Below are 22,698 nucleotides of genomic sequence, written 5' to 3' on the forward strand. Positions count from 1 at the left end.
TTTTTACACAATCTAAACTTTGAGAAACTTTCTTGCTTAAATTATTTCTTTTTTCCCCATATCCTGATTTTTATGTTTTGTTTTGTTTTCCCTTGTATGGCAGGAAAGAATTCCTAGAGAGAGAAGGCAGAGGCAGTCTGTGTTACAAAAGAAGCCTAAGGCTGAAGATTTACGAACTGAATGTGCAACTTGCAAGGGAACTGGAGACAATGAAAATCTTGTCAGGTAAATTGGATGCTGAGACTTTGTCTTTAGGGGATTAAAATTCCATCTTCATATTTTCTCATCACAGATATAATGGGGGAAAAAAATCACAATATAGGACCTTTCTTAAAATCTTATTTAGTGGAAATAGTAGTTCAGAAACATATTTCATGTGCATGGCTATTTTCTGGCTTTAGGTGTAATTAAGAATGATAATCTGGAATTTGAGCACAAGAAACAATTTTCTCTTGATAAGAGCAATTGGTAATGCTCTGTATAGAGGGCAAAAAATAATTTGATTTAAACACCTTGTATGAAGATTATTTCATAAAACAATGAAATTACTAAGTTACATATTATAAAAGTTGAAGTTTATTAGTGATAATGATAAGACAGATTCTTTTTCAATGACAAGAGCTTCATTAGCACTTCCTTACCACTTACCAAAACGAATGTGTTAAATGCTTCTCTCATGAAATAAAGAAAGGTGAAAAGATGGCCTAGATAGATTTTGCTTTTTTGTTTTGTTTTCTTCTTTGTTTCTTTGTTTTGCTTTGGTACCTTTTTTTTTTTTTTAAATCAGACATAATGCTAATCAGGAATCTCAGCTGATGTTGCACAGTGGCTGTTCCTGAGGGTCCAGAGACTGCTAATTTTAGCCTTTGCCTCTTTTGCTGAGATGAAGAAATTACTCAAAGCCTTGGGTGAGATGAAGGAGTGGGTAAAGTGGGTGAGCAAAAAGAGATCTAATTTAAAAGTGGTATCATTCTTTCAAAGGACAGTGACACAAAGAGTCTTTTTGTGTCTTAAGGAAACAATTTCTGATTTCTTTAAAAAATTGTCTTTTGATGAAGCCCTCTGAAATTAACTGAGGGCACGGAAATTAAATGTTTCAAAAGTGAATTTTTAAAACATATATTAGTACTGTTACATGATGTTAAATATTTGCTTCCAAAATGATGTCATTTATTTATCACTAAAAATCTAATTTCTATTTGTTTTAATTCCTTAAATAAAGGCATGCAGTTTTAAATTTAAATTTTAGAGTTTTTTTTTAATACTATCATTAAAGAAAATGAGGAGAAAATAAATATTCCAGTAAAGAAATTAAAAGTGCTTCCTTAAAGTTAAGAAGGTCTATCATGTTGGGTCAGTATTCTCTGAAGTAGTACATATAGAATGTCATGAGGGCTATCCTGGAAATGAAACTCATTTAAATTTAGGATAGAGTAGTTCCTGTATCCAAAGATACATGTGAATAATTCTGACCATACTATAATTTTCTTTATGTAAAAAAAGAAATCCCAACCATAAGCAAAACATGATAGAATGCGTAAAACAATAAAACTCAATAAAAGAAAAAAACTCATTAAAGCAGTCTTATATAATGAAAAAAATTCAATCTAAAGGAAATCCCCTTGGGGTTGAGGGTTGCATTGTGGGACATGATCAATTTGAAACTAGTTAAAAACTTAGGTGGTTATTCTCTCTTTAGTTATTTGAAACTGTAAATATCAATCCTCTTATTTATTTTTTCAAGATAGGAAGCTGATTCGTGACATTTTTGCCACGGACCTATACATTTTTACCAGGTTTCTATTTATTTTATTTGCTTGGTCATATATTTGAAAGAACCTCAGACATAAGTTCAATTTTAATTTTAAAAACCACTTTATAACAAGAGCATCTCCAACACATCATATTTTAGTTGTCATTTAAAAAAAGTAGATACAATCTTTCTTCGATTCTTGGTGAGATTTTAAAAATAATATTGGCCTTTCCTATCATTTAATTAATTTCTGTCATAAAATTTCCATTCCTAATTGCATTATTATAACATGCCAGTGTCTGGGATTTTATGGATAGTCATCTGGAAGGTAAAGATATTTTTGTTACTCTAGAAATGATGAATATATAAAGTTTTCCTTGGTTTTGCCTTGTTAAGAAGATAACATCACAGATTTTCTGCAAAGGTTTTAAAGAGGTAATGAAGAGGGAATTAAATATTTTTATAAATATTATATGTTAATGTTTTTGAGGATAAAATAAGCTGGATATAAAGCAGTGCCATAAAATGTTTTATGGTTATAATGTGACTCTTCTGTTAAAAACAAACTACATATTCAATATAAGCACGATTGCTCTTAGATTAAAGAAGAATTTTTTTTAATGTAGAATTTTATGTGTTTAAAAAGTAATCTTATAAGTTAATATCAGCCATTTCCCCTAACATCTCTTTTATTTTATAATTGGCACCATTATTGTTTCCAAATCGCCCCACCCCACAAAATTCTGCACTTTTATGATTGCATCTTAAGTATTACGTACACATGCTATTTTTTAACTTTTCATTTCAAGACATTTTAAATTAGACTTTATTTTTCCTAAAGATATATTTCAGTGCTTAGTCAGAGACACGTTATACTTATTATGTATATCTGTTAGGCTCTATTATAAAATTAAACTTCCTGGGTGGTAATTTAATTACTATTTTACTGAATATACTGTATTTATTTTCTTAAGTTCCTTTGAACTGATATATATGTGACTCAGGTTTAGCAGCTTTGATTTTGAAACCACACTTCTCTATGTAATTCAGGCTATATAAAAAATTCCTTCTTAATTATTTTCCTGGCTTCTTCCTTTATTTGTATATGTGTATATGTTATTTTACATGTGTAATTTTTTAAATCATTGGGAAATTGAGTTCACTTAATCCGTTAACTGTGATACTAGGTTCCAACTATTATTTTTGGTTTGCCTCTAAGTTTTTCTCAGGTCTTTTGCAAGTAATTTAGCATTTCTGTGTCTCAGTTTTTCCCTTTATTGTACATGATCAAAATTATACTCTGTTCCATTAGGGACTTAAATGAGCAATAAGTATTTTTCCATATAAAATAGTAGGGTAGGGGTAGTGGTATTGTTTAGTAATACAAAGGACACATATATGAGGGTTCTGAAATAAGGGCTCCAATTGGTAAATATGTTTTAGTAATAATACATGCTTATTTTTGCCTTTCAGAGAATGTGCATGCCTTGTTTTTGTTGAGTTTGTTGAAACATGCTCCTTAAAATGATTAGACCCCACTATTTTTACTAGACATGGGAAATCTGACAATGATCAAGTTCCTAAAGAAGAAGATGGTTTACAGTATCTTAACACATTTTTTAAAAACAGTGCTTCCATTTTGCCATCTGCTTTTAAAATTTAAATCAAAATTGTGTGGGAAATTTCCGATTAAAAATGTGTATTTCTTAATGCTAAAAGCCAGAATGAAACTCTGTTTTGGAATTGTGAAGTCTTTTTAGGTATTTATCTCTCTGTGATGGATGTTCTTTTTTTTGAGATAGTTATGGCCATGTAGTGATATATTATTTATTGGTTTTTGTTTCCACAGTTCCTGGAATAATTAATACTCAGTAAGTGCTTGGTAAATGAATGACTACCTCATATAAATAATGACTGATCATTCTTTGCTTAATTAATAAAGAAAACTTTTACTGTTATAATTTATTCCTAGAACAAATTGGTCATTAAATATAAGTATTTGATGAAGATGTTTAGAAGGCTTAATAAAGGAAAATTGCTTTTGTGTCACCAAAAACAAGGGGATGAATTTTTTCTGTGTATTAGATAAGGAAATAGGCACTACAGATCTGAGATTAGTTAGTTGATACATCAGTGTAACAAACAGAACTGAAGTGATCCCTCTCCTTAGGGAATCATATTTGATTTGCAAAAGATAGATTTTTAAATGTTGGTACGCCTTTCTTCTAAATCTTTATCAAGCTATCAGATTTCGAATAAGACCAACTTTTAGACCTTAAATTTTAGCTTAACTGTGTACATCTTAATATTTAATGGGAGATAGGAGAGAGAAAAAAGGTTTCCTAAAACTAAAAACCCTGGAATCTATTTGTTTCCTTGAATAGTATCTTTAATTTTATTTTGTATTGTGGCCATTACTCAAAAGCTTTGAGTGTAGGAAATGATCTATGAAGCTGTTTTACTTTTATAGCTGAGTCCACACTACTAAATGCTTACTATATTCTCCTCCTTATTTGAGAATATGGCAAATTATATAGATATTGAACCCTAAGATTAGAATGTTTGGTCTCTCAACAATATCGTTATTACTTTTACTTATTTCACATTTTAAATATTTGGCTCCTGAGTGCTTCCCTCCTAACTAGATTTGATTGTATTATAACCTGTTAGGAGCATCTGCAAAAATTCATATTTATCAGATTTTTATTTCAAGGATTAGTTTCTGATTGCTCAGGTTTTTTTGTTTTTTTTTCTTAAATTACCCATTTTGTTCTAACATGTATTGGAGTCTTACTAGATTACCTGTGTCATAGTTGAATGGTTGTTTTCTTGCAAAGGTTTTATTAGACTAGAGAGTAAAGCTAAGATTAGTTATAACTTGTTAACTATGCTCATAGTACATCAGATCACTAAAAATGGATTGTTTTAAATTACTTTAAAAAATGAGGGGTGCCCCAATGGTTGGTTATCTGACTTTTGGTTTCGGTTTAGGTCCTGATCTCACGGTTCATGAGATTGAGCCCTGTGTCATGCATGTTGAGTTTTTTCTCCCTCTCCCTCTGCTCCTTGCCCCCAGCCCCCGCAATGCACTCTCTCTAAAATAAATAAATAAATCTTTAAAAAATGAAACCTAATATTATTTTTTAAAAACAGCCAAAATTGCAGTTGGTAGATTTCTTAAAACAAATAGAATGAGTTTTTTGTTTTGATTACGCACTTGTTAGTTTACTGTTTCTTGTGCAGTTTATAACATAATAATCATTCTTAATGATAAAATTTGCATACTTATGTAGGAATATCATGATTGTAAGTGGTGGTGTTTGGATTATTTGGATAATTGTAAATTAAAACCTAGAAATAACTACAAGTTTTAAAATGATTTATGTTTTCTAATAACTTTCAAATGTCCGAAAAACAGACATTTCTCTGTACAAAGACATTTCTGGACAAGCTTGTTTTTATTCCTTGCCTCTACCAGCAGTTTCAAGGATAGGTTTTACATTTTTGTTTTACTTTGTTTTGTCTTGTATTCCTGAGTCAGTGGTTAGTTCGTACTATAAAATTACTTTATTCTATTACTATAAAATTATTTTATTACTTCTAAAGCTTGAATTTTAATTATTTCTTTCAGATATGTGTGGCAAAAATGTATCCTCTCATGTCACCCTGACAGCTTTGTGATGTACCTTTTTCTTCTTCAAGTTTGGCTGCTATTCTTTTTGGTATATGTTTAACTTGACTTTTCTCTCTTGAAAGTATAACCATCTTGAAGGCCATAGTCTCTGTTAAGCTTAACCTTGTAAAGCTTCTCCCTCCAAGTTACTAGAACTACTCCCCCCAACCCCCATCAATCATGGTGGTTAGTGGCTTTCACACTTTATAGGAAGCTGCATTAAGAAATCAGTCTGATTATTGGTTTACAAAGATATTTTTATTTCCCTTATTACTAAAGATAAGTAGGGAAAAAAGCTTTAAAAGATACTATCCTTGCTGATATATTTTTAAAAGTAGATATTTTGATGAAATACAACTGTATTTCAATCTTAGTTATTCGGATGTAGATAACAGAAAATCAAAAGTAAAAAAATGGCTATCCCTAAATAGAAACTAAATCATACATGTTTTGTTTCAGTGTTTTAAAATCTAGACTGTGTCAACTACATAGACAAACAAAAATTCAGTGTCCCTAAATTATAAATTCTAAAGTAATAATGAAATAATGAAACAAACTTAAACAGTTTCATATTGTTTCCATTTATTAAACTTTATTTAAAAGTATCATGTTCAATAGTTCCCTGCTTGAGTTTAGAATATACAGGAAGTAGTTTCAGAATTGCCAACCCAAACAACTACAAAAAGTAAATCTGCTCTGTTCACTAGTGTGTGTTGGGAGGGTGGTAGTAAGTTATATACAGTGAAATGCAAAAGTATTAAGTGAATAAATTGATGACTTTCCTGAAAAATATGTACTCATATAACTCCCATTTCTAATAATATCTGGAAAATTTTCGTTAATTCCAAGAAGCTTTGCCCTTTCCCAATTAGTCATTCTTTTCAAAGGCACCCATTTTGCTATTCTTTTCTACCTTGCGTTAGTTTTCCCTCTTGTAGAATTTCATATAAAGAATATGTTTAGTTTTTATTTGACGTCTGCTGCTTTAATAAGTATGTGAGGGAATCCCACTGTGGTTTTAGTTTACTCTGATCAGAGTAATGTAAATTAGATATAGTTATAGATATATAGATAAAGATACATATGTAGATATAGATATAGGGATGTTGAGCACATTTTCATGTACTCTCTGGCTATTTGCGTGTCTTTCTTTGAGAACTAATTCTTTTGCCCATTTTTTTTTTTTAAGATTGGGTTACATGTTTAGTATTGAGTTGTAGGAGTTTTTAAATATATTTTGGATGTAAATCCTTTCATAAATAAATGTTTTTCACATGTTCTCCTTATTTATGGCTTGCCTCTTCATTTCCTTAATGGTATCATTTAAAAAGCAGAAGTTACTAATTTAGTTGAAGTCCAATTAAGTACCTTTTTCTTTTATGAGTATTGCTTTTGTTTCCTATCTAAGAATCCTTTGCCTATGTCCAGGTTACAAAGATTATCACATAAATTTTCTTCTAGAAGCTTTGTAACTTTAGCTTCAATATTGAGATATGTGATCCGTTTGAAATTACTTTTTATGATCTCAGGCAGAATTAAGGAAGGTTTATTGTTTCATGTGGGTTTCCAGTTTTCCAGGACCATCTGTTGAGAATGCTTGCCTTTCTACATGAAGTTGCTTTGGTGTCACTGTTAAAAATCACTTGGCTTTTTAAATGTGGGTCCTTTTGGAGCGCATAGGTGGCTCAGTCCTTAAGAGTCTGCCTCCAATTCAGGTCATGATCCCTGGGTCCTGGGATCAAGCCCCACATCAGACTTCCTGCTCAGCAGGGGTTTTGCTTCTCTTTTTCTCTTTCTCCCTCTGCTCCTCCCCATTGCTCATTCACTTTCTCTCTCAAATAAATAAAATCTTAAAAAAAAAAAAAAGTGGGTCCTTTTGAAACTGTATTCTATTTCATTAAGCTAAGTATTTATTCCTAGCCAGTACCAATTGTCTTGATTACTATAGTAATCAAGTTACTATATAGTAAGTTATTTTGTGTTTCTAGTTCCTTTGCATTTTCATATACGTGTCAGAAATGCTTGTCCATTTTCATTGAAAAAACAAAAAAAGAAACCTGGATATAATACCATAAGAGGCACAGGCAGCAACAACAACCACAAAAATAGATAAGTTGGATTTTATTCTAAATTAAACTTTTGTGTATCAAAAGGACAATATCAACAGAGTGAAAAGCAGCCCCCCAAAATGGGAGAAAATATTTATAAATCAAATATCTGATAAGGGATTGATAATCAAGAACACATCAAGAACTGCATCTCATTAAGACAAGACAAAACAAAAAACATGATTAAAACTAGCAAAAGACTGGAATAGACATTTCTCCAACAAAGATACACATCAGCCAACAAAGACACGAGATGATCCTAACATCACTCAATAGAGAAATTAGAATGAAAACCACAAGATCCCACTTCAAACCATTAGAATGGCTATTTAAAAACAAAATAGCAAGTGTTGGTGATGATATGGTGATATTGGATCCCTATGTATCTCATATATGAGATATATATATGTAATGTAAATTACTGCTTCCATAATTTAGCTATTATAAATAATACTGCAATAAACATCAAGATGCATGTATCCCTTTGAAGTGGTGTTTTTGTATTTTTTGGATAAATACTCTAGTACAATTACTGGGTCATAGGGTAGTTCTATTTTTAAATTTTTGATGACCCTCCATACTCTTCTACAGTAAGCTGCAATAGCTTACGTTCCCACCAGCAGTTCATGAAGGTTCCTTTCTCTCTACACTCTTGCCAATGCTTGTTTCTTGTATTTTTTTTTTTAAACCCTTCTGACATATGTGAGGTGATATTACAGTTTTGATTTGCATTTCTCTTATCATAAGGGATGTTGAACATCTTTTTGTGTCTTGGCCATCTGTATGTCTTCTTAAAGAAATGTCTGTTCATGTCTTCTGCTCATTTTTAATTGGATTATTTGTTTTTTGGGTGTTCAGCAGGATTGTGCTCTGATCCTTGAACTTGACATAGCTCTACATTATTCAGATTTTCAGATATCTTTTATTTTTTCTCATCTGTATTTTGTAGTTTTCAGCATAAAAGTCTTGTATATCTTTTATTAAATGTATTTCCATGTATTTAGTGTTTTTTTGATGTTACTGTATAATTTTTAAATTCAATTTTTTGAAGCTGTTAATGCAAAAATGGAGAGCTGCCAGGTGTTGAGGTGGTCAGTTAGGATAGTTAAATTTATTTATTTATTGTAGTGTATAAACAAGAGGCCAAACGGGAAAGATTGCTGGCTCCCCAGATATTCCATGTTTTCTCCGCTGAATAGCATTGGGTGAAGTTCAAATCAATCAATCAATGCAGACGTGGAGGGGAGTGGGGCATTATTGTCACTGCCAAGGGAGTCCTGAACAAAAGGTTTTGCTGGTTTCTGGGCACTAGGGGAAGGATGGGTGCAAGGGCTAGGAAGTAGAAAGGACTGAGTCAGTAGAGTGTCTGTAAGACCCCTCAATAAGGAGATTTTGGCAGAGATGCACGAGCTCCTTCTTCAGTGTTTCAGTCTAGCTCCTTCTTCCACATAAGGAGGCTTAAAAAATTATACCAACCTTGCAATCCTGGGATATGCCCCTCTAGGTCATGAGGTATTGCTATTTATATATTATATAGATTATATATATATAATATATATATTATATATATATAATCTATATAATATATAAATATTTATATATTTATATAATATATAATTTATACAATATATAAATATATAATAATATATTTATAATTAATATAATTAATTATAATTAATATAATTAATATATATTATATATATAATATATAAATTATATAATATATAAATATATAATTTATATAATATATATATTATAGCAATACCTCATGACCTAGAGGTCATATATATAAACATATATATATATATATGTGTGTGTTTATATGTTTTTGGATTTCATTTTTTAATATTTTGATAAAGGCTTTGTGTCTCTATTCATGAAAGTATTGTTTTTGTTAATTTCTTATAAAGTCTTTATCAGGTTTTGTTTTTAGAGTATACTGACCCTCTACAAGCACATGAAAGTGTTCCTCTCTCATTTATCTTTATAATTGATACTTTTCCACTAAATTTTTTATGAAACCATTTGCATTATAGTTTTAGTTCTTGGGCAGTTTTTGATAATTCATTTTTTAAAATAAATAGAGAGCTATTGAAATATTTTTAATTTTGTTTTGTGTCTGTTTTGATAAGATGGGTTTTCCAGGGAATTTTTAAATTTCATCTCAGTTGTCAGTTGCTTCTTTTCTTTAGTTGTACTTTCTTTTGAATATGCACTGCTTATTCAAATATTTGCTTACTTTACTACTTGTAATATTTTGGATCACATTCTCTTCTTTTTAAGACAAGGTCAGTGTTTACTTCTTCCATGTACCTTTCCTGACTTAGATGATTCCACAGTGATCTTTTTCTTGCTTCAGTTGCCCTTGGGACTCATATACAGTCCTACATCATGCTGTCATCCTCTTGTTTAAAAATTCTCTATGAATTATTTTTACTTTTTCTATTAGTTAAGGGTAAGGTCTTGGCCTTCCATTGTTTTGTGAAGGTTTTTATAATCTAATATGGTATGCCACAGGTAATTAATTCAGAATAAATACTTACTAAATTATTTGCTGATACATTGCTAGATCTGTACACCTTTGTAGCTTTATACAATTGAAATATTTTGTAATTTCTTTGAGGGAAGAGACAGTTCTTTAAATAGTTTTTGTTTTATTTTTAAAATTTATAAGCATTTTTAATTATTAAAAACAAACTTAAAAATAGTATATACATATTGTAAGGAAAAAGTAGTTGTATAATAGTTTTTCTTTTTAAACCTTTTCTTTTTTTTTTTTAAGATTTTGTTTATTTGACAGACAGATCACAAGCAGGCAGAGATGCAGGCAGAGAGAGAGTGGAGGAAGCAGGCTCCCCGCTGAGCAGAGAGCCCCATGTAGGGCTTGATCCTAGAACCCTGGGATCATGACCTGAGCCAAGGGCAGAGGCTTAACCCACTGAGCCACCCAGGTGCCCTGTATAATAGTTTTTTGATTGAGATACTTCACTGAGAGATCTCAGCTACTTCATACTTGTCACTTGCCAATTCTGTCATTTTAGGCAAGTTAGTTCATCTCTATGGATCTCTGTTTTCTTATTTTAGAAGAACTTAGGCTGTATCATCTCTGAAGTCTAACATAGTAGCTCTGATATTCACAGATTATGCGATACTCCCAAATTGCCAAGCCCACGCTGTTTGTTTACATTCCCTCACAAGCTCTCCTGGAAATACATATTGTCAGTAGGGTCTCTTTCGAGTCTACCCTATAACTATGTAGGATGTGATTATATCTCTTGATTAAGTCTCAAGAAAAAAAAAATCTCTTAGAGTGGAAGCTGTTGTGTTGCTGTGTCTCTCTCCTTCAGCTAAAGAGGAGAGGAAAATAAGTTTATTCACTACCTGCTTCCATTGTTAAATAGCAAATACTTCTTTTTTTTTTTTTTTTAAAGATTTACTTATTTATTTGAGAGGGAGAGTGTGAGCAAGGGGAAGCACATAGGAGAGGGAGAGAACCCCAGGTAGACTCCCCACTGAGCATGGAAACTGAGGTGGGGGTCAGTCTCATGATTCCTAAATCATGACCTGAGCCAAAACCAAGAGTCAGACACCCAAGTGACTGAGAGCCACCTACACACCCCACTTTTTAAAAAATTTATTTATTCTCTGAATTAAAGATGTATGTTATTAGCTTCAGGTGTGCAGTCTAATGATTTAACAATTTTATAAATTACTCAGTGCTCATCATGGTAAGTGTACTGTTAATCCTTTTTATCTATTTCATTTATCTCCCCATCTACTTCCCCTGTGGCAACCACCATTTTGTTCTCTGTATTTAAGAGTTTGCTTTTTTGTTTTCTCTTTTTTTTTCTTTGTCTTATCATTTGTTTTATCTTTTAAATTCCAAGTTTGAGCGAAATCATATGGTTTTTGTCTTTCTCTGACTTATTTCACTTAGCACCATATCCATGGTAGTTCCATCCATGTTGTTGAAAATGGCAAGATCTCATTCCTTTTCATTACTGAGTAATATTCATATTCATTAATTCATATTCAGATACACCCACACACACTACATCTTTATCCCTTCATCTGTGGATAGACATTTATATACTTGGCTTGCTTCCATATCTTGCCTATTATAGGGCTAAATATAGGGGTGTACATAGCTTTTCTAGTTGGTGCTTTTGTTTTCTTTGGGTGAGTACCAATAGTGGAATTACTGGATCGTACAGTTTTTAACATTTTGTGGAACTTCCATACTGTTTTCAACAGCGTCTGCACCAATTTGCTTGCCCACCAAGAGTGCATGAGGGTTCCTTTTCTTCCACAAGTGCTTGCCAGCACTTATTATTTCTTGTCCTTTTTATTTTAGCTGTTTTGACTGGTGTGAGATGATATTTCATTGTTTTGATCTACATTTCCTTGATGTGTGATGTTGAGCATCTTTTCATGTGTCTTTTGGCCATTAGAATATCTTCTTTGGAAAAATGGTCCTCTTCCTATTTTTTAGTGGGATTATTTAGTTCTTTGGTGTTAAGTTGTATAAGTTCTTTGTATATTTTAGATATTGACCCCTTCTCAGATATATTAGTTGCAGATATCTTCTCTTATCCCATAGTTTGCCTTATGGTTTTGTTAATGGTTTCCCTCTCTATACAAAAGCTTTTTATTTGATTATAGTGTCAGTAGTTTAATTTTGCTTTTGTTTCTCTTGCCTGAAGAGACATATTTAGAAAAGTGTTGCTAAGGCTGATGTAAAAGAAATTACTGCCTATGTCTTCTTCTAGGAGTTTTATGGTTTCAGGTGTCATATTTAGGTGTTTAATCCACTTTGAGTTTATTTTTGTGCATAGTGTAAGGAAATGGTACATTGTTTTTGTTTTTTCAGTTTTGGGTTTTCTTTTTGCATGTAGTTGTCCCATTTTCTCAGCACCATTTGTCGAAAAAGCTATCTTTTCTCCGTTGTATACCCTTAACTCTTGTTGTAGTTTAATTGACCATTTATGCTTTGGTTTATATCTAGGCTCTATTTTGTTCCATTGATCTATATGTCTGCTTTTGTGCCAGTACCATATGTTTTGATTAATATACCTTTGTAATATAACTTATACTCTGGAATTGTGATACTCAAGCTTTGTTTTTCTTTCTCAGGATTGCTTTGGCTCTTTGGGGTCTTTTGTGGTTCTGTACAAATTTTAGGATTGTTTGTTCTCGTTCTCTAAAAAATGTTGGTGTTTTGATAGTGATTGCATTAAATCTGTAGATTGCTTATGGACATTTTAAACTGTATTGCTTCTTCTAATTCATGGGCATGGGATATCTTTTCATTTGTTTGTGTTGTCTTCAATTTCTTTCATCAGTGTTTTATAGTTTTCAGAATATACCTCCTTGCTTTATTCATCCGTATTTTATTTTTTGTCATTTTTTAAATGCGATTGTTTTCTTAATTTCTCTTTTATTTGATTATTAGTCTAAATAAATGCAACTGATAATTAGTATTAATTATTGTTAAGAAATGCAACTGATATTTAATTGTGTATCCTGTGACTTTCCTGAAATCATTTATGAGTCTTTAGGGTTTTCTATATGTATAGTATAAGATCATCTGCAAATAGTGACAGTTTTACTTTTTCTTTACCAGTTTGATGCCTTTTATTTCTTTTACTTACTTGATGGCTGTGGCTAGGACTTCCAGTACTAAGCTGAAGAGATGGCAAGAGTGGACATTCAGTGTTCCTGCACTTAGAGAAAAAGTGCTCACTTTTTCATCATTGAATATGATGTTAGCTTTGGCCTTTTCATATTATGGCCTTTATTATGCTGAGGTGTGTTCCCTCTAAACCTACTTTGTTGAGAGCTTTTATCAAGAATGGATGTTGTACTTTGTGAAATGTCTTTTCTCATCTGTTGAGATGATCATGTGTTTTTTATCATTTCTCTTGTTAATGTGATGTATCACACTGATTTGTGAATATTGAACCACCCTTTTATCCCTGAGATAAATCCCACTTTTTCCTGGTAATTGATTTTTTTAATGTAAAGTTTGGTAATATTTTGTTGAGGATTTTTATATCTATGTTTATCAGAAATAATTGGCCAGTGGTTTTCTTTTTGTTGTTGTTGTCTTTATCTGGTTTGTTATCAGGGTATTGCTGACCTCATAGAATAAATTTGGAAGCTTTCTTTCCTCTTCTATATTTTTGGAATAGTTTGAGAAGAATAGGTATTACCTCTTCCTTAAATGTTTGCTAGAATTCACCTTTGAAGCTGTCTGGTCCTGGAATTTTGGCTGATGGGAGTTTTTTTGTTTTTGTTCTTGTTTTTTTTTAATTACCTATTTCAGTTACATTGCTAGTAATCAGTCTATTCAAATTTTCTATTTCTTCCTTATTCAGTTTTGGAATTTATCCATTTCTTTTAGGTTATTGAATCTGTAGGCATATATTTTATAATATTCCCTTATAATCCCCCTGTATTTCTGTGGTGTTGGTTGTTACTTTTCCTTCATTTCTGACTTTATTTATTTGAGATTTGAGTCTTCCCTCTTTTTAATGAGTCTTCCCTTTTTTAATGAGTCTGGCTAAAGATTTATAATTTTGATATCTTTTCAAAGAACCAGCTTCTGGTTTCATTGATCTATTATACTTTTTGTGGGGGGAGGACCTCTATTTCATTTGTTTCTGCTTTGATCTTTCTAATTCTCTTCCTTCTACTGGTTTTGGGCTTTGTTCTTTTTTTTTAAACTAGCTCCTTTAGGTGTAAGGTTAAATCGTTTATCCTGCTGAGTCAGTTCAATCAGAATCCCCCCACCCTTGATATCTTACCATCCTAGATATCTGGTCAGGTGCTTCATCCTCCACCTCTCTGAAGGGGATGTCTGATCACCAGGGCGAGCTTCTGCAACAATCCTGTTTGGTTGGTTTTAGCTAGAATCTCCCCTTATTTTTGATGTATCCTCTTAATAATTTTTCATCCACTGATTTCCACCCTTTTCCTTGGCCATAAATTCCCACTTGCCCATGCTTATTCAGAGTTGTGCTGCATCTTTCTCTTCCACTATAAAATCCAGTTGCTATGGTCCTAATATCTATTGTGACGGTCCTAAATGAAGTATACTTTATCATCTTTAACAAGTGTGATTGAATTTTTTTTTAACAAAGGAACTTCTAATCAAATATATACTAAAATGAGTCTTGAGATATGAAAAAAAAATCATTCCATTTTAGTCCTTCTTTAACCTTGGTATTTTATTAACATTGGATATTTTAAAAAGTAGCCTGCTAGATTTATGTGAAGAGCCTAAATTTTATTAAATTTCAGTATTTTTCTACATTTTGGGGGATAGTACTATGTAACAGATGATTAGTTTGAGGATTTGTATCCACTCAGCTGGATTTGACACATATTTCTCTTATTATTAACTCTGCCCAGTATTGTTTCTGTGGCTTAGTTTCCTTATCTGTAAAATAGCAGTAATCACTAGTATCTACCCCCTAGGTTGTTGGAGGATTAAGTGAGATGAAATCCAATATAAGGGTTGGCTCAGTTGTTAGGGAATTGTAAATGCTCTATACTTGCAAACAACAATTGTAATAGATCAAATAATGTGTACCATATATTTTTAATCACTTAATTCTTATCCTGTAAGCTAAGAAGTATTATCTCCATTGAATTGATGAGGAAACTAAGCCATAGAGAACCTGAGTAAGTTCCCAAAAGTTGCATAGCTTTGGAAGTAGTAGAGTTGATATTCAGATTCAGGCAGTCTGGCTCTAGAGTCTGTGCTGTGAATCTTATATAGTCTCAGTATAATTTACATTTTTGCTCCCTGATTGGATAAAATGTGCCTTTGATAAATGTGTTTGTTGCAGGTTAAATGGTAACAGCCCTTTCAAGACGATCCGATGTGTTTATTTTATAGTTTTCATGATATTGTCTGAGACTTCGGTGCTATCATCTTTATTCTTCTACTATGCTATTTCCTGAATGCTTTTGAAGTCCCTCTGTCTTGTCATAAGAATAACATATATCACTATACTAATTGTAGATTAAAGCAATTTCTGGATATGTCAGCACAATGATGTAAAATTTTAGGGAGGTATATCTGTATTAATCATGAGTTATGCATAAGAAAAAAAGAAAAATAATAAGCACAGTATATTTGTATTTTGTGAATTATATTTGTAGAACAGATATATATAAGTCAGCCTCTTGATTATAATCTGAGGTTGGGTGGGTTGTTTGGAGAGGAGGGATCATGTAAATGAATAGAACAATACAAGATAATAGAGATTGCAGTCCTTTGAAATTTAGTAAGCTTAGCAAATAAGACATTGTGATTTTAGAATCTTTATAAAACAAATACTAATTTGTTCATTAATTGAGAATTTAATTCTTATACCAGCATATATGAAAGTCAGATTTAAAATCTCAGAAATACATAACCTCAGAATTACATAACCCTAGGAAAATCTTGCTCAGGTATTAAAGTGTGTGTGAGTGTGTGTGTGTATGCCATGCATGTGTATTTTAGTTAACAGTCTGGTATCTGAACAGACATGATTTTATGCTTGTTTTATGATTAAGGGTAGAGAAAAGAAGCTGTCAAACCTCATTTTTCCTCATTTCGTCTTATTCACACATTCTCTAGATACAGTATGCTTCATTAGTATAACTTTAATATTCCAATTAATATTGTTGACATATATGGAAAGACTGTTAATAAGGAAAATGAGGATGATAATTTTTCTGTTTACAAAAGGAAGAAATCTTTTTTTTTTCCCCAATGGTAGTGCATTTAATATTTTATAGACTCAAAAAGTGAGTCTTACTTGAAAACTTAATTTAATAACCAGCCAAGAAAAATGGTAGGGAAGGCACAGAGCTAAAATTGAGAAGTTGAAATTTTAGGTAAGACTTTGCCAGCAAGAAGCTGCGTTACCATGAGGAATGAAGATAACTTCTTTGGGAACTAGTTATCTCATTCATTAAATGAGCAGCATATTAGATCGATTTGAAAATCCCCTTCAATTTTCATTCTATGATTTTATAATAGTATAGCAATGAAGAAGAAGTTCAGAAATTATTTAGGTGCATAGAATTCTGAAAAATTTGCAGCATAAAACTTTCACCTGCAGTATTATTTTTAATGTATTATTAGCCCATAATATTTTTCTAATTTTAAATTGGGTTATTACATCTTATAGATCATAGCCTACCAAAATGTGAGTTAATTATAAGGTAGCCACTGCACATTTTTTACTAATTGAGATGTAGGTTTGTGAGGAATAGTTTTTAGTAGGAAACATGAAATCTGAAACATTTTTGTTCTCTCCTTAATTCTCTAAAACAAAAGATAGGTTGAACTTTTAAGTAGGCTGAAGTATATTGTACATAAAAATGATGTGTTACCTAAGTAAGTACTTATAACAGATTTCTTATTTACTCTTTATATCTCTTGATTATTTCACATGTATGATATATAGTTTCTTTTTATTTTAATTAATATTTTTTAAAATTCTTAATTCTTTTTAATCCTTTTTGTGAAACAGATTCAAGGGGCAATTATGCTCTCCTCAACTGCAATGATTTAAGATGATCAATTTCTGAATTAGCTCTTCCTACTACAGTGCACTTAGGAGTTAAAGCTGTATATAGTATTTAAAGCTGTATATAGTATACCTTTTAGTATACCTTTATATATACAGCAACCTCCCATCTAGGAGTTTCCTCTAATTCTGGTCTCTCTCTCTAGACTGCCTTATGTATAATTAAGAAAATACACAATCAAGAATTAAGTTGACATTGTGAGATGACTTGGTAGCTGAATTTCACCATTGCACATAAACAGCACAGTTATTCTAAATCTCCGTATCACTTTCAGCCAGATAACCACTAAAATCACTGCAGTGTGCTTTCCTGAAAATGCCATAATCCTTCAAATGCCACATTAAACTGAGAAAGAAAACCATCAGTAGTGCCTGCACAGTTATGTAGAAGGATGAGCCATGAACCAAGTGAAAAAGATGTTCTGGAAGAATAGTAACCTTTCCCTTGATGTGTGCATTTCCCATTACATTTTTGACACAAAACGTTGCAAAATGATTTAATGGTGGCATTTTGTTTTGCTGACTCCTTTTTTTCATTAAAAAAGAAACTGAAGTTGGGATAGAAATGTAGGGGAAGGGTGACCAAGCACTGAATTCTATTATAGAAGTCTCTTTTCAAAATAAATAAAAAAAATATTTTAGGAGCATGGCTTTTCCCCCTTTACGTTATATATAAACTGTGATACACAAATTATTTAGTTTGTCGTATCTGCAAGGGACAGCTTGTTTATTCCTTAAAGTTAATCCCTTTCTCCATTATGCACTTCCTGTTCTTTTTTCATCTTAGTAACCCTTGATTTTAAATGACCTGTTAATAAATCAGGAAATCTTTGTTTAGGAAATGCATATGTCTCATTTATACATGTAACCCAGAAAAGTATCCTTTTTATTATCATTTTGCATGTATATTACTTGAGCTGCTTATACAAGGAAATAAAACATGAATAGATTCAAAGGTCTAAAACATCAGTGCCTGCCTAGGAGCCTGGGTGGTTCAGCTGGATAAGCATCTGACTCTTGGTCTCTGCTGGGGTCATGATCTCAGGGTCAGTCTAGTCCAGCCCCACCTCGGCTCTGCACTAGTGTGGAGTTTGCTTGAGTTTCTCTTTCCCTTTCCTTCTGCCCCTCCCCCAGCTCACACTTTTGCTCTAAAATTAAATAATAAGAAGAAAAATAAACATTTTTTAACTTTGAGAGGATATATTTCTAGTGGGACTTAAGTTATAAAGTTGTCCTACATAAAACAAATACAAAGCTTATTTGCATCTATGAAAACATTGCCAAGAAAGAGAAAGTAATTTACCAAAATATAGTTTGTAAGACTTCTGGGGCATTGGACTTTCAGTTTTAGTGTTGATACGGAGTGCTTGGGTATGGGCCCAATCACACAATTATTTAAAAAACAAAAGACTTGAGAATTTATTTGGTACATGAACGTTTCTTAATAGCTCATGTTTTTAAAAAATGTATCAAGTAGTGTCTAAATATTACTTTGAACTATTTATAAAAGGTTCAGTTATCAGTTAAAGGAATGTAAATTTAATGGGAAATTTCTCTGCCAGTATGCTGTCTCTTGTTCCCTTTTACCCAAATGAATAACTCTTTGAATATTGCTCTTTGAGCAATATTCATTGTTCTCCTTGAACTCTGTAAGTGTAGATTAGATTTAGTTTCCTAACAAACATTAACTCTGTTGCTTTTCTTCCAAATTTCTCAAAATACTAGAGTTTACATTGAGTTCAACAATTGTTTATCTTCACTTTATCTTGTTTGATTTTTTGCTAATAGCAGTTACCTAGCTCAAAAGAACTAGTCAAGACAGTATGCAGTATGTGTATATATCCCCATGCTTTCAACTAAAAGTGACTGAGGGCCTTTGTTAGTGATATAATTCAGGTATGTCCTACTGAACAAGTTTCTTCTTTTCCTTCCCTCCTCTTCTCCTTCTCCCCCTATGTCTCTTCCTCTCTCCACTTCACCCCCTACATCGTTGGGATCTAAAAGCCACAGAAATTTGTTAAAGAGGAAGAATCTGTTTTCCAAGAATTTTACATAATGGGAACTCTTAGTATAGGATTACCCAGTATGATGATTGTAAAAAATGAGTGGTATCCAGTAAAAGCAATGGGGCTGTAAAAGGTTCGGTAGTTTAAACATGTAGGGAAGAAAGGAGCAAGGCATTCCATAAGAGAGGTTCTGTGACCATAGCCAGAAGATGGGAAGTTCTTTTATGGCAGTAGGTAGATTCAAGCAGAGATCCATGTTGAATTATTTGACCTGATATAGCACAATGTGCAGTTTTTCTTTTGGACTGTAACATTATATAAGTAAGATATGCAAGGACATTTTATATGATGCTATTTTCAAACTATTACTGTTTGCTAAAAATTCAGTTAAAATAAAAGTTATAAAACTACAAAATGCAAAATGTTCATGAAGAAAAAATACATTTATATATATGGTATATAAATAAGATACATATATAAGATATAGTTTTTTTCCTGATATATATATATATATATATATATATACACACACACACACATACATATATGCATATATATATACATCTATAGCCATCTCTATATGTCTTTTTATTTTAAGAGTAAATAATGGCATACTGTATTAGAACGCATTTATTAACTTACGGATTGATTTTTTTTAAGTACTAAAGCAATATATGTTGTTTGTAACCATGTAAATAACAAATGTATAGAGGAATATTATTTTTCTCCTTACTTACTGTAAACCCCAGTCCTTTGATGGAACATGTTAAGTTTCATGTATAATCATCCATACTTCTTTCTTTTAAGTACAAACCAAATGTCAGGGCCCATCCCATTGGCTGACCTCCTCCCTCCAACCTCTCTCCCTTTTACAGTTGTAATAGGCTTTACTCTAACACCTGCTTTTTTTTTTTTAACTTGAGAACACATAAAAGACTTTTTTTCAATAAAAATAGAACTAAACCAGTTTTTAAATAGCTACAAAATGTAATGTGGATGTACCATGATTTATTGTAATATTTCTCTATTTATGGAATTTTTTTCTTTTTAATTTCTATTAAAAGTGAGTTTGCTTGACCAAAGAATATGTTTATTAAATATATATATACATAAAGTATGTGTGTCTACTTTACATTTTAATAGATACAATTATTTCATCACCCAATAGACACGAATGTGTGAGAATATCATCACATATATTTTTAACAATCCAGTGGATAGAAATTGGTATTTGATTGCATATTGTGACTACCTGTGAGAATTTATCAAGTAGTGATTAGCATTAACCTTCTGGATTTTATCACCCATGTGTTGTCTTTCTGTTTCCTGTGCCTGTTTATCTATTAGCTGTTTCCCCCTTTTTTTTTTTAATTTTTTATATTTTATAAACATATATCAACAGATGAATGGATCAAGAAGATGTGGTATGTATACACAATGGAATACTATGCAGCCATCAAAAGAAATGAAATCTTGCCATTTGCGACAACATGGCTGTTTTCCCTTTTATAAATGAGTTTATCACATGTCTTTGTTTAAGTTGCAAATACTTTGTTTCAGTTTTGTTTGTTTTTTTTTGTATGTATGTGTTTTGTTTGTTAATAGTACTTTTTGCCAAATCAAAATTTTAATTTTTTATGTTGTAATATTTATGTCTGAAAAAAACTAATCTGATATATCATTATGAAATAGACATAACATATCATACATTATTTAGGCAGGCACCACATATTATTTGTCTTTGTGTTCTAGATGACCTGTTTGATGACTTGTTTTGCTTCTAATATTTGTAAAGATCTGCTGAAATACCGTGCTATTTAAGAATAATTTTTTACTTTACATTTTGGCATTAGACTATTATAAAAATATTATTCTTCTTTTGATTTAAAAACATAATTTGTTAGCTTTCAGACTCTATTCTAAATAAAGATAAATTTAATAAATTTCATTTATTAGACTTTATTCATTAAAATTAAATTTTAAAGCATGTTGAAGCTACTTGTTCATATTCTAACCTTTTGTATAGTGTTTGGTATCTTAAGTTGAATATATATGTCAGGTGATTGATTCCTAAGGCAAAAATTGTCATTTATGGTGAAGAATGTTGACCTTAAAATTCTAAATTTAATGGCTTCTTAAATTTTTAAGTACTTGCTGCATTTGGTCCATTTCAATATATAATTTTAGTGACCAACCTTACTTTTTGAAACTTTTGGTTTTTATTATGCAGTGGTATTGTTTTTGTTTTATTTCTCAGTAGCAAAATAGTGGTTAAAATGCTTGAATTTTGGAACCAAGTAATTTGGGTTCATATCTTCCCCTTCTCTCCCCGCCAAACACTTACGAGTTGTGACTTTGATTTGATTTTATAGTCTCTGTGCTTTAGTTTCCTCATTTTTAAATTGTGAATAATAGCCATTTCTATCTCTATCTCATAGAATTGCTATGAGGCTTAAATGACTGTAAATATATAGTGATCATATACCTTCATCAAATCTCTTCTAGTCTGTTTCAGTAACAAGCACCTTCCTTAGTTTGAATGTCTATAGTCTTTATCCAATTGTCTGAATGAATTTGTTCATGCTGTACTTGAATTTGTCCAGCAACTTTCTGTTTCTTGCAAGGTAAATCAAGTTTATACTGTGGCTTTTAAGGTTCTCCAAACCTGACCTTAGTTTAATTTTTATCTTCATTTCACTTCATTCATTCAAACTACTGCAGACTATCTCTCTTTAATAAAACTTTCCTGTTACCTTCATGCCATCTTCCTTTTACTTTATGTTGTATCCTTTTATCTAATATGACCTCCCCTTTTTTTCTGGAATGAAGGTTTCTCACTTGTTTATATTTAGTCTGTATGTCTTTGTCAGTTCATGATTCTTAGTGTGTAAGTACTATTTCTAAAAAATTAAAGCAAATTCATTTTAATAGTCCCAATCACAAGCTCAGTGCTAATCATATAGCATGCTCTTTACACATCTGAAGAGAATAAGAATCTATAGATTTTAATTAAAGTAGCTTTTATTTAATATTTTTAAGAGCAACAGTCGTCAGATAACTAGTGGGAACTTAATTATTTTTATATACAAAACACTGAAGCCTTGTTTATACTGGATGGTAGTATTTTGTAATAATCTATTTTAATATAATTTGTATAGTAATTCAGTTAATTTTTTTCATGGCTATATTCTTATTCTATATTCTTATTCTATATTATTCTCTCAAAATTCTTAGATGAATTTTACTACCCTTAATATTCCTGTTGTTTCTAAAGATAGTACCTATTTCATTAAAATCTGAAATATCTAATCTGAAAATATATGTTACCATTAGTTTTTGCTGATTTTAACTGCTTGGGCAATAATAGAGTCAGGTAAGTTAGGTCTGACTATATCAATCTAGTTTGGTCAGAATAGAGGAAATAAAGCTATATGATTTGTTTTGTAATGTGTAATTGGGTCTCCAATTTACTTTAATCTTAAAGAAATTTGTTAACAGCTTGAAAACTTCTAATTTCACTTCCTGGAGTAAGTCTATGGCAGTAGAAAGCACTGTGTTTCTATTTGTC

The 22,698-nt window shown here is 31.4% G+C and overlaps 1 protein-coding gene across 9 annotated transcripts in view; it reads left to right on the top strand.

Moving 5' to 3' along the window:
* Nucleotides 1–22,698, top strand: part of PHF14 (PHD finger protein 14) — a 209,710-nt gene that overhangs the window by 96,592 nt on the left and 90,420 nt on the right. For 6 of the 9 annotated variants that reach the window (XR_006601336.1, XM_045062736.1, XM_045062737.1 and 3 more), the window contains exon 16: nucleotides 104–225. The exons of 1 other annotated variant lie outside the window; for it this stretch is intronic. Coding sequence is in view for 7 of the 8 variants with exons in the window: in XM_045062736.1 (XP_044918671.1) it covers nucleotides 104–225 (122 nt within the window). In the remaining variant the exon portion in view is untranslated. Of the gene's footprint in view, nucleotides 1–103; nucleotides 226–787; nucleotides 1,122–3,602; nucleotides 3,634–22,698 lie in introns of those variants that run through there. 2 more of the 9 variants (XM_013051709.2, XM_045062739.1) reach the window with 2 other exon arrangements.

The sequence above is a fragment of the Mustela putorius genome, unplaced genomic scaffold (assembly GCF_011764305.1).
Source record: "Mustela putorius furo isolate JIRA1106 unplaced genomic scaffold, ASM1176430v1.1 tig00003845_pilon_pilon_pilon, whole genome shotgun sequence".
NCBI lineage: Eukaryota > Metazoa > Chordata > Mammalia > Carnivora > Mustelidae > Mustela > Mustela putorius.